This window comes from Camelina sativa, chromosome 2, assembly GCF_000633955.1.
Source record: "Camelina sativa cultivar DH55 chromosome 2, Cs, whole genome shotgun sequence".
Classification (NCBI taxonomy): Eukaryota; Viridiplantae; Streptophyta; class Magnoliopsida; order Brassicales; family Brassicaceae; genus Camelina; species Camelina sativa.
The window spans coordinates 12,245,651-12,264,524 of NC_025686.1; the positions used below are offsets into that span (position 1 = coordinate 12,245,651).

The following is an 18,874-nucleotide window of genomic DNA, read 5'->3' on the forward strand; positions in this document are numbered from 1 at the left end:
TCCGATCTGTTTTTGGGGTAGCGTAAGTGTAGCCAATTTTAAGTTCGATGGATCCTGCGTAGCCAATATATAAAGAGTGTAATAAAACTATGCTCTTAAAAAAGAAAGATAAAACATACAATTGCTATAAATAAAATAGACATATTCTTGTAATCAGACAGACACATAGACTTAAATAGAATAAACAACCAAACTCACTGGTTCTATATCACCTTATTCATTATTACCAGCAGCAAAACGAAACCATTTCTTGACCCAAAAGAAACAACCAAATCTTTTTATTTTCTAGTTAACGACACGACAAAGTTGATGGTTGTTTTGTTGCAGCCTCTTGAGACAATGTAATATTGGGCTGCATTATGTGCGTACTTCTTAAACAGGCGGTCAATAATCGCATCTCCAAAATGAGCAACCAACATCGGTTCCGTGATTGATCGTTTCCTGTTTGCCATCATTTCCCCAAATTTTAGTCGACATGTTTCATCGTCAGCTTCCCCACTATCTTTGTATGGAACTAGGTGTTCATGCGTTTCGATTTTGTTAATCTCGAAAGATCCTTCGTTTTTGACAACTTCCCTCACCTCTTCTTCACCCGCATCGTAGAACGGCAAGTTGAATGAATCCACCTCTGATTCTTTTACAACACCCTGCCATAACAAATTGTGACATATAACTATTCTCTAGCTACTTAAAATAATATATATATATATATATATATATATATGAACTTCAAATATATAAACTTAGAGAATTTAAAAAGAAAAGAAAAAAAACAGAACTAGTTTTAGTGATTATACCTCAGAGACTAAGTCGAGGAGGGAATCAGTCAACAAGGACCAATAGTGACAACTCTCTCTATAAAGAGGATCAGAAGTATTTCTGCCTTTGAATGTGAGAACCATGCGTCCGTTAGGCATCACTTCTTCAGAACGCACTTTTAAGAATAACGTAAAGTCTTTTTGAAACTGATCCAAGTAACCCTTGGACACATTTAACGGGCAAGGACTTCTAATGTACACGTTCTTCTTGTTATCCTCAATCCCTTCAGGGACTTTAGAGAGCCAATGGATACTACAAGCTGAATGAACAAAATGAAGAGATTTTCTCGGGAAAACCCTCGAGTAAAACGAACCAGGGACTCCTGAGACAAAGCACCTTCCATTATAATCCATCTTTAGCTTCTCTTGGAAAGAAGAGGCCCACTTGAAAGTCATATTAAAATCATTCATTGGAAGATCGTTCAGACAACAATCTATTTCTGGTGGGCATCGATATTTTTCCTGATACAAAGTTATGATCGTCTTAACGATTTCGGACATAGCCATGAAAGTGTTTTGTCCGGAAGAACAGCCCAACTCAGCCACTTTAATGCATTCAGGAAAGGCAAAATTTACTAACGTTTCTCTCATGTTCTCTACCACCATCGTTTGTGCCTTAGAAAAAACCGTTTTCTGCAAAGCCAAGTATACAAAAAAAAAACCATATAAAGATAGAATCTTGTATATATGTACGTAGATTTTAAGTTCCATTCTAATTTTGTCATAGACTCATAGCTAGATGATTAGGTACTAACCTGATGACCAGAATTAGTAGCATAGCTATGTTCTCCATTGCCTCCTTTCATACTAACAACATTCATCAAAGAGTTCCTATCATATAAATATAAAGAAAATCAAGATTAAGACAACATACACATTCCTTAGAAAGAAAGGTTACAAAGTAACTAATTTCTGTTTAAACTCGTGTATCTATCTTATTAGCATTTTACTAATACGCCAAAATTTGAAGAACATAAGAAAATAATTTGTACCTTGGTGGAGAAGACATGATGTGGAGAGAAATATATTTCGATCGATTTCTTACAAGATCAAGATGTGCTGCTACTCTATGTTATATTAGATCAAGATCTGGTTTCTAATGAGCTAGAAACCATACTTTTTATTTGTAAATTAAAGCAGCTAGCGTCATCAATCTCACAATATATTTTCAATTTTATGTTTTTAATTGATTTTTTTTTTTTTTTTTTTTAATTTGAATAAGATATCTAAGTTATAACGATCAAATGGGTCAAGTGGACTTGTTCTCGTTGATACTAATTTATTTTGCTATTACTTGTTATAGATTATATAATTTCCTCTATTATAGTTTATAAAAAGACCGCATGCATGTGTAGTAGTTAGTACGTCTTTATGCCCTTATAATTTTATGGTTATAAATAGAAAAAAGGTAATTAGGTACAGTATACGTTTCTCTCTTGTTAATTAGTAAATAATGACTCGACTAACGTTAATATATCTGAATAATTTACAACATGTTTTTAGGCCAGTTATGACTCATGCATGTCATGTGATATACACTACAAGAAAACATACCATTTGCGACTACCGTTTGTGACTGATTGTTTAGTCGCAAATATTTGCGACGGTTTTGTGACTATTTTAATACCGATTAACGACCATTCAAAATACGAAAGTAAAACCGTCGTAAATTTACGACGAAACAATACAGTCACAAAAACATCTCACCTTTGCGACCGAATAAATACTCTTTTGTAACTAATGTTATTTCGTCGCAAAACAAGATGCATTTTGTGCCGTCGCAAATAAGTCGCAAAATAGAGATTTATTTGCAACGACTTTTTGGAGTATCATTTAGTAGCAAAGTCGTTGCTGTATGTCGGCAAAAAACATTGAGAATGTGGAAGATATTGTACTCAACTTTTGCGACTACATTGAAAACGGTCGCAAAAGAGTCGCACCATGTCGGCAAAAAACGTGCTTAAAGTGTGTTAGGTGAACTGAAATTTTGTGACTCTTTCTATAATAGTCGCGATACAATGGCAAAATTTCTCTTATATATATGCCACCACTTCTTCTTTCATTTACATCGACTCTAAAGAGAAAAAAACGGGAGAAAGAAACCAAAAAAAACGTGAGAAAGAAAAAAAAATCGAGAGGAAGAAAAAAAAAAAAGAGAGAAAAAAATAATAATAATAATGTGGAACAATCCTTCAAGAGCATGGATGTACAATCGGATTGATCCGTTCACTAATCATATCTCCTCGGATTATTCGGCGGGTGTGGAAGAGTTCATCGATTTTGCCTGTAGCCATGCACAAAATAGCAGAGGTAGGTTTTACTGCCCTTGTGTAGTATGTCACAATTCGAAGTCTTTGAAAGCTGCCTCTGTTTCGAATCATTTGCTAAGTAGGGGGTTTATGCCTAACTATTATGTATGGTATGAACATGGTGAAGATTATGATGTTGTTGGGGAGGGAACTAGTAGTCATTATGCTAATAATACAGATTATGCTAGTGCTAGTGAACCAATAGGATTGGATGGGGAGAATATATATGCTGGGATGGTGAATGATGCATTTCATGGTTCTGTACCATATAACGAGTATCATGAACATGAAAGTGGAAATGATCATGTTCATGAACAACCCACCCAAGAAGCAAAACGGTTTTATGATATGCTAGCTGCTGCAAACACGCCACTGTATGATGGATGTCGGGAAGGGCAGTCGCAGTTATCGTTGGCAGCTCGGTTCATGAACAATAAGGTCGACTACAATTTGTCTGAAAATTGTATGGATTCATGGACAGGACTGTTTACGGAGTATTTACCAGAGGGTAATCAGGCAACCGGTTCATACTATGAGACGGAGACTTTGATGCGAAAGCTAGGATTACCGTGTCGTACATATGATGTATGTATAGATAACTGTATGCTCTTTTGGAAAGATGATGAGAAGTTGGAGCATTGCAAGTTCTGCGGCAAACCAAGGTATAAGGCTAGTGAAGGAAGAACAAGAATACCGTTTAGTAAGATGTGGTATTTACCAATTGCGGAAAGACTGAAGAGAATGTATCAATCTGAGAAGACTGCAGCTTTTATGAGATGGCACGCTGAGCACAGCTCTGAGGAGGGATTAATGCGTCATCCTTCAGATGCGGCTGAGTGGAAGAATTTTCAGCAATTACATCCCTCATTTGCAGTAGAACCGCGCAATGTTTATCTTGGATTATGTACAGATGGTTTCAATCCTTTTTGGATGTCGAAACACCATTCATTATGGCCAGTGATATTTTCTTCTTATTTTCTTATTTTCAATCGATCTAGGGTTTTTTCTCTCAAACCTCTTCACTCTCCTTCTCTCTCAAACACATCGATCTCTCCTTCTCACTCAATCTCTCAATCCTCTATCGCTTTCTCTTTAAATCTTTTTCTTCTTCTCTCTCTCTCTCTCAATCATCGCTCCGATGCCTCCTAAGACCAAGGTTGCTTCCAGAGGTCACGGTGGCAGAACCGCCACCGGTGTCCGAATCTTCAGTGGTAGCAGATCCTCTTCTCATTCATCGAACCCTTCTGAACGCACAGACTCTGCGACACAGTCTGCAACCCATTCACATCAAAGCCGTCCTTCACAGTTTCCCCCGACAAATCCAGCGCCAATAAGTAGTCCATTGCCGACTACAGAACCACCGTCAAGGACAAATCAACCGTCAAGGACAAACCAACCGTCGAGTAGTCATCCACCGTCGAGGACAAACCAACCGTCGAGTAGTCATCCACCGTCGAGGATAAATCAACCGTCGAGTAGTCATCCACCGCGGAGGATACTTACACCGCCTCCGATTCCTCAACAAGCGCCTCTTCCTGTTCCTCACCCTCAACCGCAACCGGAGCTTGTTCCAGAGGGAGATAACGGCGACGAAGCAAACAAGGAAGAAAAAAACCCTAATCAAAATGTCGATCACTACCAAGATCTGTTAGATGGTTTGCTAGCTCTTCCAGGCCGAGAACATCTACCAATCCTGTCTCAGCATCCTATCCCTGGAGTCGAAACTCTATGGTATAAACACTCTCTCCTCTTGTAATTTTTCTTTTAAGTATACTCGGTATGTAACATAGAATCTTAAAAGCATGAATGTGTTCAATAGTTTGATCTTTAAGTATACTTGGTAACACTCTCTCCTCTTGCGGTAATAGGTTCACTAATCGGTTGTTTGTTGTTTGTTGTTTGTTGTTGTTTGATGTTCAGTAATCGGTTGTTATTAGATATTCAATAGTTTCAATAGGTTATTGGTTCATATTTTCAAGTAGACTTACTCAGTTAATGTAACAGGTTTAACCGGCACAAAGGAAAGCTTTCTCGAGTCATTGCTGGAATCTTAAGGAGAAAGTTTGATGGGCCTTACTACAGTTGGAAGGTTACTCCACAACACATTCAAGAGCGATACTTCAGGACATTTGCGGTAAGTCAAATTATAGTTTTGACAATGCTTTAAACACTTAACTCTATATATATGAATTGGTCAGTTTGCTAACTTAAATGTTTTGTGTTATTGTAGCGGAAGTATAATTGGGATATCGGGATTACTGAGCTAGTTAAAGAAGGTTTCTTGAAGATAGCAAAGAGCAGGATGAAAGGCATTGTCAGTCAAGTTAGGAGGAGTGGTGTACAACCACCATGGATTGGTGATAAAGTATGGCCTATTATGTGCGAATATTGGAACACCCCTGATGCCATTGAGAGGAGTGAGAATGCTTCTCATTGCAGAAACTCGGACCGTGGAGGCCTTGGAGTGCACAAACACTTAGCTGGTCAGAAATCATATGTACAAATTCATCAAGAAATGGTAACACTTCTCTTTCCATCCACTTCACCTCAAAGTTTTTCTAATGTTTTCATAATTTAATGCTCTCACGGCCACTTAAGCTCCTAATGTTTTTCTAAAATTTTCATAATTTAATGTGTTTCACTATCATTGTAGGAGGAAGAGCTGGGGCGTCCTGTATCACTGGTCGAAGTGTTTCTTAAAACACACACTCGGCCAGATGGATCATTTGTGGATCAAAAAGCCAAACAAGTTGCTGAGACCTATGAGAAGACCATAGAAGACAGACAAACTGACACGGACAATGATGGTCCAGATGGTTCAGAGAGTTCAACACATCGAACTCTTTCCCTTGAAGAAAGAAATGAGATCTTCCTTGAGGTAATTCGTTTGTCTTTTGTGTGTGATTTTTCTTTGTCAATTTTGGTTTCTTAATGTGAATGATGATTGATGTTTATTCTTAGATTAACAGTCTCCTGGTTTTCTTAAATTTGTTTAATGAGCTATGCTTAGGAACCTAGAATATTTGATGTTGATTCTGCATTTGGTTTTCTGGTTTGTGCTGATTAGCGAATGTTTATCTTTTGGTTTAGTGTACTCAAACAGATAACAGAGGTAACCCATTTGGCCTTGGATCACTTGTTGAGACACTAAGGAAAGGAAAAAGGAAAGAGAGTTATGCGAGCTCTTCTGCAGCAACTCTTGCGGAGCTTCAAGATCAACTTCGGTGCAAGATATCTGAACATGAGTCTGAGAATGCACGACGTGATCAGGAACACCGAGAGTCTCAAGCTATGATCAACAAGCTTGTCCTCTTCATCTCTGAAAAAATTCTTGAATACTCAGCTTTTACGGTTCCTCCTGCTGCAGCCACCCAACCAGCTATCGCGCCTACAACCACTCCACAACCCATCGATGGAGGCACCACACTGCAAGGAGGGAAACTTGAATTTTTTTACTTAGTGACGACCTATTTACGTTTCTTCAAGAAAATTTCACTACTCTTTAAATACATTTATGGGTCTGAGAAAGGTTGTTCCACATTAGTGATGAATTAGCGATAACATGTTGTGATGATGTTGCGACGCTACGTCAAAAAAAAACCTTTGTGAAGAACTAGCTAGTAGTGACAACCTGTTGTGACTACCTAGAGACAAACCATTGTGACGACGTTGCGACGCCACGTACAATACAAACCTTTGTGACGAACTAAGGACAACCTGTTGTGAGAAATTTGTGACGCCATGTACACTAAAAGCCTTCTTGAAGAACTAGCTAGTAGCAATAACCTGTTGTGACGAATTAGCGACAACCTGTTGTGACGACTTTGTGACGCCAAAGTATACTACAACAGATACGTGTTTAACCACTTTCCCACTGAAGTTGTTCATCGCAAGTATGTAGCAAATAGTATCTATTTAGCAACGACGATAAGATTCGACGACAGTTCGCCACAATATCAACTCTATCATACCACGATTTAGTGACGATCACGTTCGTCACAAAATGGCGACGTATTTATGTTGAATTGTGTCTTCATTGCTAAGTCGACGCGATTATGTTACTACTTTGCGACGGCGGTAATTCGTCACTAAAATTCGTCACTAATAAATTGTTTTCTTGTAGTGGTAGGAGTGGCAAATGACCTGTTTTCTTGTAGTGGATTGCCGATTGGTACATGGTAACGAGAAGCAATTTGTCACTTAATCTGGCATCCCTAATGGTCTTTCTTTTTTTCTAATGGCATTACGACGTCATAGTATAGTTTCATTAGATAAAATAGCATCTTTTAAGAAAGAAAAATAGTGTCGTAAAGTAAATTCATATTCTCATAAAGTCACAATAAAAAATGTTGACCATAATTAAATATGTTGACCTTAAAGAAGACATGAAGTGTATATATAAAAAGAAATTTACGCATATATAAATTAGATTAGGTTATAATTAAATATGTTGACCTTAAGGTTAGGTTATTTCAGCACTAGTAAAGAAGGCTGAAGACAAAAGAAAACAAATAAGATTCTAGATAGAACTGTTGATATCAAAGATGTGTTGCATAAGGTTACCTCAGGTAAGGGAAGACTCACTTATGGATCCATATTGTTGTTATCCCCACGTATTAATTTGTGGGATTACAAGACATTAATTATGGAATATGTATTAGGAACCATGCATGTCTACCACGATGATATAAGGGAGTTCATGGCAATATATGATATATTATATCAAACAAAGTTTGAACTTCTGCTTCGTTGATCTTTGCATAAGATTCATCTCCGAACCATTTTGTTAAATTAGTGTATAATTATGGGCTTCCAACTTATCAATTGGCTATGAGTGTTACTAATATATATGTGGGTGATTCAGTAAATGAACAAGCTAAATGATGATATCATGACAATAATCTAAATATAACAAAAGAAAATATCTATATAATCTAATTTCAAGGAAGCCATAGTATTTGATTATTGTGGTTTTGTTTTTAAAAGACTTGAGCATATTTTTCTCACGCACACTACATGTTCTTTGTATTAAATTTTTTTTTTTTTTTTATAGATAAATTCTGTATAAAAGTTAGACATGCTTTAGGCGAGACTATTGTAACAAATTAGAAGAATACTAGAAAGTAAAGAGTTAAGAAAAAAGAAAAATAGAAAACAGCACACTTGGCAGAATAAATTACAAAAAAAAAAAAAATGAGGTGTGCACATATGTATATATATATACAAGCAACTATATCTTCTAGATGGATGTTAAGTTCAGTATTCATTGTAGTAACGATTAGAGTCGAAATATAGATCTTTAACAATACAAACAAAGAAAAAGAAAAGTTTCTTTCAAAGTTCAATGGAAAAATCAATCCGTTATTTCCCTTAGTAACGATGAATATTATTGAGAAAATTAAATTGTGGATTTTGTTTTAGTAAATCTAGTTAAGTACATCGATAATACATAATACAATATGATAATGATTTACATATACTCAAACTGGTAACACAGTTGAACCACCAATTTGAGAGAAACGACAGGTGAATTATTATTATTAATGACAAGGCGGCAAATCATCTGGTGGAGGCAGTATCTGCTGATTTGGCCATATTCCATTCTTAACAATGAACACAACATTCATACCCCACGTTTGATGTCTATCGAAGTGACAGTGCATGAACCAAACCCCTACAAAACAAACAATTCCAAAATTATAATTACCATCTTCAAACCTATATATTATTTGATTTTATTTATTTCGATCGATTCATATACATTTTGGACGTTGGATATAATATCGATTTAATTTAATTTTTATCCAAGATAACTTTCCGTCTATTCGGTTTTCGTATTGTTTTCTCGTATCCATTCCTTTCCCGGTAGTTATAACATTTTGGTTAAAATCTTGTTTAGTTATGTCTTTTGGCTCTTCTAAAAAACATCTTCTAGCATGTCTGACAGGCTGGTAACAACACCACAATTTAAGCAACAACCACACAGATTCAAACTCTAGCCAAAGCTTAGAATATGACACTTAGGAAGCCACTACGTTATCAAGTACTCTCTTGTCTCTTTATCTAGGTTCTATATATATATAGATTATGAAAAAAAAAAAAAAAAGATTATGAATTAATGAAAGGTACGTACCGGGATTGACAGCTGCGAATCTGATAGCGATCCAACCATTCCTAGGCACGGTCATTGTATTTTTGTATGGTGGGTCGTCGAGATTATACATTGAGGACGGATCTTCGTCACTTATTTTATAGTTCCCAAGCCCTACTCCAACAACAAAGAAGCTGAAACCATGGAGATGCATAGGATGATCAAGTCCACCACCAACCAAACTAGTCCCTTGAATAACAAGCTCAACCACTTCCCCAAACTCAACTACTTTTACCTCGGTCGCGAGTCTCGGAGTTTGCAAAAACAGCGGTTGATTTTCCGCGGTGAAATTGAAAATCAGCGGTGGAAAATCCGGAAAACGCGTTCCGTACACGCCTTTAATGTGAAGGTAATAAGCTTTGAGTATATCCACGTGACTTGGTGTGACAAATGATATGTTGTTCATGCTCGCTGCTAATCTTGAACCATTTGGACCCGCGCAAGAGTTTTGGGGACACCTGAGAAGATTTATTGAAATCGTCGTGATTATCCTACGCGAGATTTGGACAGGAACTTGTCCGGAGAATAGGCTTTTGATCTTGGTAAAGAAGCCGAAAGCTGCTGATGTGTCATTGTAAAAAGGGAGGTTTGGGTAAGATCCAGAAAACAATGACGTTTTGGCTTTTGATGAAGAAATGTAACGTAAGACTCCAACAGTGGTGGAGTTGTTGAATGTGATATTGCCAGTTTGGTAAGCTCTAGCCGCCATGTAATAAGTGTTTTCGGGGTTTTGGTCAGCTTGTAATAACACGTCTAGCGTTTCGCCAGGGGATATGGTGATATAAGTAGCGTTTAAAGGTTTCGTGTAGTGTCCATCAGCCCCAACTACTGTAAGAGTGTGGTTTGCGATTGCGAAGAAGAGAATTAGGTTCATCGCGGCGTTTACCATCCGGATGCGATAGGTTTTGCCCTCCTGTACAGCGAGATGGAATGTATCTGTTCATGTAAAATAACATAAATTTTGTTTAGTACGTTAACAAAATTCATAACGAGTAACACAACTAACAACCTATATAATGAAATACAATTATCTGTTCACATCGCAATATAATTTGGAAAACGAGGAAAAACAATTTATAAAAAACAAAAAATATCTACTAAACAAAATGCTGTTTTTTTTTTTTTTAAATTAACTTTTTTTTTACCAATTGCTTATTTTAATATTTCTTACGTAGTTTCGTATAATCTATCACATCCCAATTCACAATCAATGTGCCTTTAATTCACAGTTCATCTCCATATACGTAATTTTTTAAAGAAACCTGATTTAGAGCAAGGATACAAGAAACCAGGATGTCCATTGATGGTCAAAGCATCGGACACATTAGGAGCACCTCCGGTCCTTATGAACTCCTCCACCACTTCTCTCACATCCTTCTTCCACCACTCCCCTGTCCAGTTTTATGACAATACTTTACTTATGAGAAAAAAACGCAACTTTGTTTATAAAAATATAGAAAAGAAATCTGAAAATATGTATATTTTGTCCATCAATTACCCAAAATTAAGGGGACTTCATGGTCCGCCTCTAGAAAAGGGAGAGGTTCCGCGAGCCAAGGATATATGAAAATAAGACCGTGTACAGTGGCACGTGTCCAAGAGCTATGCGCGTGCCACCAAACAGTCGTGTCTTCAATGGAAAATATGACTTTGTATGTAAAATCTGAACCAGGTCGAATCGGGCATTGGGTGATGTATTCAGGACCAGCTGACCACGGGTTTCTCGGCTGCTCTACACCATGCCTGTATTTTTGAAATACAAACACATTCAACCATGCATAGTTGTATACTTGTACTTAAAGAATAAGGGGTTTTAAATTACCAATGCATAGTGATATTTTCGTTAGCTCGGTTACGAACGGTAACATAAATGGTGTCTCCTTTGTAAGCCTTTAAAACCGGTCCAGGAAAGTGACCATTAACGGTTAAAATCTTCTTCGTGCTACACAGTTTCGTATATGGAACTTCCTTAACCTGCCATTAATTAACTTTCAATAGTTTTCATCAATTCGAGTTAGTTTACTCTCGCCTTATAATCGATAAACTGATTTTAAACTTACCGTGAATGTGTAGTGATGCGCAATGCAATTGTTGTAGAAGAAAAGAGAGATTAAGAAGACATTGAAGAGGGAGTGTAACATTTTGAGAGGATTTTAGTAAATTAATTATTCTGACTGAAGTTAATCAAAGAAGAGAGATGCGTATATATGTATATTTAAACAAGAAAAAAAAAAACAAAAAGTAGAGAGACGTCTTTCTCAAGTTAGTTAATTTCGGATTTAAGATTTACGGGTTTACAAAATATGTTTTTGGAAAGCAAAAACCATGTAACTAGCTTACGTCTCTTGGTCCTATTTGACTAATGGGTTCACATTGTCCCAACAAATATGTAACAACTTTTTTCGGTCGAACGGATCTTTCAAGTTAACGAAAACTTATAGTTAGTCTAGATTATGATTTTTAAAAAAAAAAATTTATATTTTATAGTAAGAAACATAACATCAATCCAATAGTTTTTGAAGACTTTTCTACTTTTTAGTCAAACAACATCACTTGTATATATGTATGAGTTCGGTTAGGCGAAGCTTTACTTTGTTTTTATATATATCCAAAACCAAAAGTATTCTCAAATTCGTTACGTTTTGTGTTATTTTAGTTTCTTAATTACGTGTATAGTTTACAGTATGTTTAGAATTATCTTCTGAACTGCCTTAGCGCGCGTGATCCAATTGGTGAGCTACCATTCCACCAAAGCTCTATGTACGTACGTGTAGAATAGTAAGATTCCTGTAAACAAACTTCTTTTTTTTTACGAAACATATGTTCTTAACTGTTACTTAAAAATGTTTAAAAATTACCTATGCGAATCTGTGTCCAATATGTTTACATTCGTTGCTTAAATTCTGTATATTTTATAATAATTAAATGTCGATTTTTATGTATTACGAGAAACTTAAACACGCGAAGTTCGATTTTTTTTTTCTTCTTTTTTTTTTTTTTTTTTTTTTTNTTTTTTTTTTTTTTTTTTTTTTTTTTTTTGCTCTAAATTTGGGAAACCTTAGTGATGGGAAGACATATAAACATTGGTAACTTTTTTTTTTGGTAACCAATCTTGATTAGATTTTAGACTGATAGTATAACATCCATCCCGTCTAATCGGCCAAGACAAGGTATTATTCAAATAGTCCCGCCAAAATGCTTTTTTCTTAAAAATAAAACTCTTCAATCATAAAACTTGTTCCATGTCTCATAAAGCTTTTAATCTGAGGGAAAAGATAAAATGGTGAACACACTGACGACATTCTAATCACATTCAACAATCAATGCGTAGCATAGAATCAAACTCCACAATCTTGACGTACATCCAACAAGCATAACAGTTTCACATAATATTCAATGTAACCCATAATCATAATATCATTTAAGCCAAATTAAAACATCACATACTCACCATTACACAATTCATAATGAATATCGCTAAACCGAAATCCCATCGGCTTAGCATGGCATGAAACAAATCTCATGTTCGTCAAATCGCCAGGTATGAAACAAATCTCATGTTTGTCCAATTACCAGGTATGAACCAATCTCAGGTCCGCCCATCACGAAGCACAAAACCAATCTCAGGTTTGCCCATCACGAGGCACAAAACCAATCACAAGTTTGCCCATCACGAGACATCATGAGATGCGAAACAAATCTGATGTTCGTGCTCCCATCACGAGACATAAAACAAATCTCATGTTTTTAATTCATTATATCATGAGTCATATCATCCTACCATATCATCATACATAAACTCATTATATCATGGATCATATCATCTTACCGTATCATCCTACATTATTCTCCTACATCTAATCATCATATTATAGCACACAATACTAACAATACAAATATCCAATCACATAGTTTTCAAGCCTATACAAGCAGTTCGTGAAAAACATGCTTAGAAAGTAACCATTGTGTTTCCGCTATTATCACCCTCACATTTGCCACTTAAAATGTTGAAATTCATTTTTCTTTTCCCATGTCAGACCCTATATTAAAGAACGCTCTCATACACGCTGCAAATCCATCCAACCTCAGTATGCCAACCAAACATTACAATGTCACCATTTATTCCATACAAATATATCTCGGAAACACACGTATAAAACCACAAATAACCGTTAAAATCACGATCCCACCGTTGAATCTGTAGCCGGTAGTACCATGAAGCTCCCCACCAAATATCAGCTCATCCAGGCAAGTTTTGGACTACCAAATGCTGTTCCAAGGAGACAACCTCGAATCCGATTTATAGGGTTTCAGGTTTGGACTGTTTCAGATATTTCTTGCGCAAGATACGCTCATGGCTAGATATTGAACGCGATGGTGATTTTAGATTGATAAACCAAAGTCACCTCTTCAAACTCCTCTTATTTCCTTCTTAACTCTTTCTTGTTCTTCTTTTCTCCACTTTTCAGTTACTCCAGTGTTGCTCCTCCACCACCATCGAGGCTTTCCACAGCCATGACATGAATAAACAGACCCCATCAGTTGTCTCCACCACCGCCGCAACGTCTCGTTCTCCCCTCTCCTTCACGACTACCGTTCTCTCCTCTTCTCCCTGTTAAATCTGGGTTTATCTTGGGCTTCTAACTAAAAACCAATTGGCAATTAGTAGATTGACCCTAACCCTTTATATATTAATTATAGTCTCTTTAAACTTCAGATGTGGGACTTGGATTGTATCCCAACAATCTCCTCTTCAAACCAAGGACCACATGTGGGATATTAACACGCCTCCTCGAGATGATAACTCTATCTCGAACCGATCTCACTTGGACCGATAATAAACCCCTTCTTGGGCCCCTATTACTTAAGTTAACAAGAGGCATGTTCATATCCACTTTTCTAGGCCCACCAGAATTTTTTACCTTGGGCTCTGATACCATGTTAAATCTGGGTTTATCTTGGGCTTCTAACTAAAAACCAATTGGCAATTAGTAGATTGACCCTAACCCTTTATATATTAATTATAGTCTCTTTAAACTTCATATGTGGGACTTGGATTGTATCCCAACACTCCCCTTCTCTCCCTTTTCTATCTCTTCTTCCACTTCCATCTCTCGGCTCTATATTGTCTTCTTCTCTTTCATGTCCTCTCTTCTCTTTTCAACTCTCTCACAAGCTTCTCTTCTCTCCTTCTTGCGGCGAGGGAGATACATACGTAGATGTATATATATATATATATATGTGCACTGTGCACACTCCTATACGTCCAAACCCTTATCATTTCAATCAATAGAGTTATTGGGCCTTCGGGCTGAAACTTACTAACAAAAATTAGCTCAACTCTCAATTATAGAATTGGAGAAGTTATAGATATTTTCTTCGATCGTCGTGACTTTGAATGATTACTCATCCAAAAATATAAGGTAGGACTGTCTAAAATTATATGTAAATCTTGTTATAAACTATTTTAAAAAATGTTTGACTTTGAATTATACTTTCCCGTTAAAATTTTTATGAAAAGAGTTACATAAACTTTTTTAGTTCTATTCTAAAATTTACTTCCATTCTAAACTTCATTAACACATTCAGAAATTTGAAGTACAATAATTTTTTTTCTGTTAAAAATTTGAATTAATAAAAAATTCATAGTATTTTTTTTTTACTATTTTGTATTTTTATATATTTTACTTAATTAAAATATCTATATATAATAAGTAATATATACTAAATAAAAATAGAAGCTATAAACTCCTCAAGGCGTCCACATAAGAGTTTAAAGAACCTATTGGGATTTGACATGTCACTTATTAACATTTTATACAATTTCCAGAATTTCTATATTAAAAATTATTTTAAACAACCTATCAAGATTTGACATGTCATTCATTAATATTTTTTAAATTTCCAGAATTCTTTTAGGAAAAAGAAAAATTTTAAATGTATAGAAATAAAAGAACTATGCACAATATCTCACATCTGCTAGAAAATTTTTAGACAATGGTTAAGAACCAGTATAAATAAGATTAATATGCTTCCAACCACAAATGAGCAGGAAAGCTTGATTTATCAGGCGTCCAAGTTTAAAAGTTTTATTCAGTTTGATCCGGTTTTTAATTTGATCAAATTAAAACTTTAAAAAGTTTCAAAAAAAAATATTATAATTTTTAAAAGTTTTAAAAGTTTAAATATTATAAATATTGAAACTTTTAAAAGTTCTTAGCTTTTAAAAAGTTTTTAAATATTATAATTTTAATTTTTAGTCTAAAATATTATAAATATTGAAACTTTTTAAAAGTTTCAAATTTTATATTTCGAAACCTTTTAAAAGTTTAAAATATTATAAATATTGATATAAAACATAAATTTGTTATAACAAGAGGTTTAGGAAATTATTCTCTTGTATTATTAATCTCTACTATAGGATATAACATATATATAGTGATACAACATTAGGGTTTTAGGTTGTATATCAAGTTTACTAATGTGCCGGTAATGGGCATCCACATAATACAATATATTTATAACACTCCCCTTGGATGACCATTATAAAAATGTAGTACCAAATGCGCATGTGAGATGTTGCCTCGTTAAAAACCTTACTAGGAAAACCCAATGGGAAAAACCATAGTTAAGGGAAAAAGAGTGCAGCGCGCTTTTACTCCCCCTCTTGAGTACATCACTTGAAATCTTCGAGATGACCGATCCAATATGATGAAGTAACTTCTTGAAAGTAGTGGTTGGAAATGCCTTGGTAAATGGTTCGCCAAATCTTCACTTGAACAAATTTATAGGACATGTATATCACCGTACATCACTATTCTTCTGCAGGCTATTGGTCTCTTATGATCTCATCAATGTATGTCAAAAACTTTGAAGATGATAGTCTTTCACCATTGGAATCATAATATTCCTCTCACGACATTTATCTTTTGCGTTTTCTTTTGTTGTCTCGTTAAAAACCTTTCATGGAAAAACCCAATGGGATAAAAACCATGATAAGGGAAAAAGAGTACAACCACGCTTATGATCATATTTCTCCCCCTGAAAGCATCATCTTTTGGTTATGCATTATGATCATATATATCATCTTTTCTAAACTGTTATAAACAACACTTTCAGGTACAAACTCATATGATCATCATATATTCTACTGGGTCATTGAACTTCAAGTCATATGAACCCCTTTCATATAGAAGATCTATTTGAACTTTAAGCCCAAATATTCCAAACATACCATCTTCCAAACAATCATCTTATACATAGGAGTTATTCATAATCTCCTTGTAAAACTTTCTCTTTTAACTCTTCTTCTTAGTATGGTACTACAAGACCATTTTTCTATGTAAGATGATGTAAGCATTTTGAGATAAATCTCTTTCATCAGATGTCAAATCTGTAACCTCAAGAAATGTCATGAAATAACTGATCTTATACAATCCGATTTCTCCATCTCTCAGGAGTAATATTTCATCATTGATTATTTCTCCATATATTCCTTGGTATGTAAAATCTCTACCAGAGATAAGATGATATTTTCATCATCAACATATTTTGCACTTTTTCTTATAGCTTTCTTTTAATAAGAATCAATTGTAAGTGCTGAAGAGACAAGAGACACATATAATTTTTTCTTTTAACGAGGTTCAGCAAAGGCCTACGTCCTCAAACTTTCTTGAAAATACTTATTGAACACAATTACAATTAGTGTTTGATCTCGGATTTACACAACCCTAAGATATTCACTTAGCTTGTTCCCGATTTATTTTCAACCCACTATGAGATCCCTAACATCAACAACAATGATCTACACTCAGGATTCTCTCATAGAAATAAACTCTCACCATTTTCTCCTAAAAAGGTGTCAAAAGGCATCAAGACTTTTTCTCCCTTTTACAATGCTCTCGAGAACTATAAATTATTGCTTCTAGCAATATAATCATTTTAAGAGATAAACTGAATCAAATCTTGCTTTTACTGTCAAAATCATAAGGGATCTAAATTAGTTGCTTCCACCAGATCTCTCATAAGTATTTTATGAGAATCATTGTACTACTACATGTACTTTTTCTCATACATATCCACTTATGTTCCACTCATTTTACACTTTCAAGTGTAAGGACTACAAGTCCAAATTTTATCTCTTTAAGAGACTTGAATCTATTTCATAGTTACTTCTTTCAATGATTAACCAATCATTCTTTGTTTACACTTTTCAATAAAACTTTTATATTAACCGCGGTTTATGATCCTCGATTTTCATCAATAACATCATCAACTGCAACACTGCATGCAAACATATTACAACGTCGATTTGCTTATTGGTTCCTTTTTCATTATAGACATGACTCAACTTGTTGAGATTTCCTTTCATTATGATTCTCAGGTACCTGAATCTCTTTCTTACTCATGTCTACATCTCTTCTAGAGATTTTTCATAACTCTTTGCTTCCTTGGTGCCATATTAATTTATGCTCCTTTTTCTTTTCCGAGGATGCTTATATTTGGAACCATAAGTCTATCACACTTCATGCGATCGTTAGACTTACTAGCAGTTGATCTTATCCTTCTAGGACATTAATTTCAATTGGAGCACAACTGGTATATGTGACTTTATCACTAAAGGCCAGAAAATGCCTTCTAGCATATTTGCTAAATTTTGCAAATAAATTATCTTTTTCAATTTCTAGCGCACATTTCAAAAGTACGAGGATCAAGATAATTTCTCTCAATATAATTCTTTACCAGCTGTTTATTTTCTCCCCCTCATGTTAGAAAGACTGACTCACCGAAACAACAGTCTCTAAAGCCCGAGCCTCAAATTCTTGAGATATTCAATCTTTAAAAGAGATTCATATCCAACATATTTCCAACATTTTTCAAATTCCATCTTAATCACCTTGGTGGAGCGACTCAACATGTATAACACATTTAGATGGAATATCTCTGGTTTCTGACCCAAACCAATTGTACTGGGGAGTACTCATAACAATTCATTGGCACGATGCGAACTTATTGACATATAGAGTCATTTATGTCAGTTATTTAGCATAGTATCACCACCATTTTCAATTAACCAAATATTCTCACAAACGCAAGGTTGCAAGTTGATAACAAGAATATATAGCGGATGATCAGTCCACAATATCTCTTTTAAATACATACAAGAAAATTGACATTATCCAAATTCATGGGGTCGGTGAAAGCCATATAATCTCGGCTTGCTTTGTAAAGCAGCACACATAACACCAGGAAAACTCTTTAGGTTCTCTAATAAATCTTTTCAGAAATTTTTGATTATTCTTTCGCATCACAACTGAACCGGAATGCCTTAACCGGTCATGCCAAACAGTGAGATTTTTTATTAAACCTTCTGAATTATTATAAGCATTTTATCTTCTAGATAATGCATGTACTCTCTATAAAAAAACGCTTAAAAATCTCTTCTCCAGCGACACAAAGGGCGATAAACACAAAACAGTTATCTTTCTTGCTTTTTACGGGCCGCCGGCAATTGTCGGTGGTTCCACTTTGTTTTTCTACTTTACTTTTCTTTTGTTTTTAATAATTGTGATGAAAGGCTTTCTATTTTATCGGAT

General features: G+C 35.2%; 2 protein-coding genes across 2 annotated transcripts; both read right to left on the reverse strand.

Moving 5' to 3' along the window:
- Nucleotides 80-1,981, reverse strand: LOC104722771 (salicylate/benzoate carboxyl methyltransferase-like). The gene is made up of 4 exons (XM_010440997.1): nt 1,811-1,981; nt 1,574-1,649; nt 798-1,451; nt 80-647 (listed from the first exon to the last, which is right to left on the reverse strand). The coding sequence occupies exons 1-4, from the start codon at nt 1,825-1,827 to the stop codon at nt 279-281; spliced, it is 1,116 nt and encodes a 371-aa protein (XP_010439299.1). The 5' UTR covers nt 1,828-1,981; the 3' UTR covers nt 80-278.
- On the reverse strand, nt 8,499-11,464 carry LOC104722780 (laccase-15-like). The gene is made up of 6 exons (XM_010441008.2): nt 11,339-11,464; nt 11,101-11,252; nt 10,777-11,021; nt 10,541-10,669; nt 9,261-10,214; nt 8,499-8,801 (listed from the first exon to the last, which is right to left on the reverse strand). The coding sequence occupies exons 1-6, from the start codon at nt 11,417-11,419 to the stop codon at nt 8,668-8,670; spliced, it is 1,695 nt and encodes a 564-aa protein (XP_010439310.1). The 5' UTR covers nt 11,420-11,464; the 3' UTR covers nt 8,499-8,667.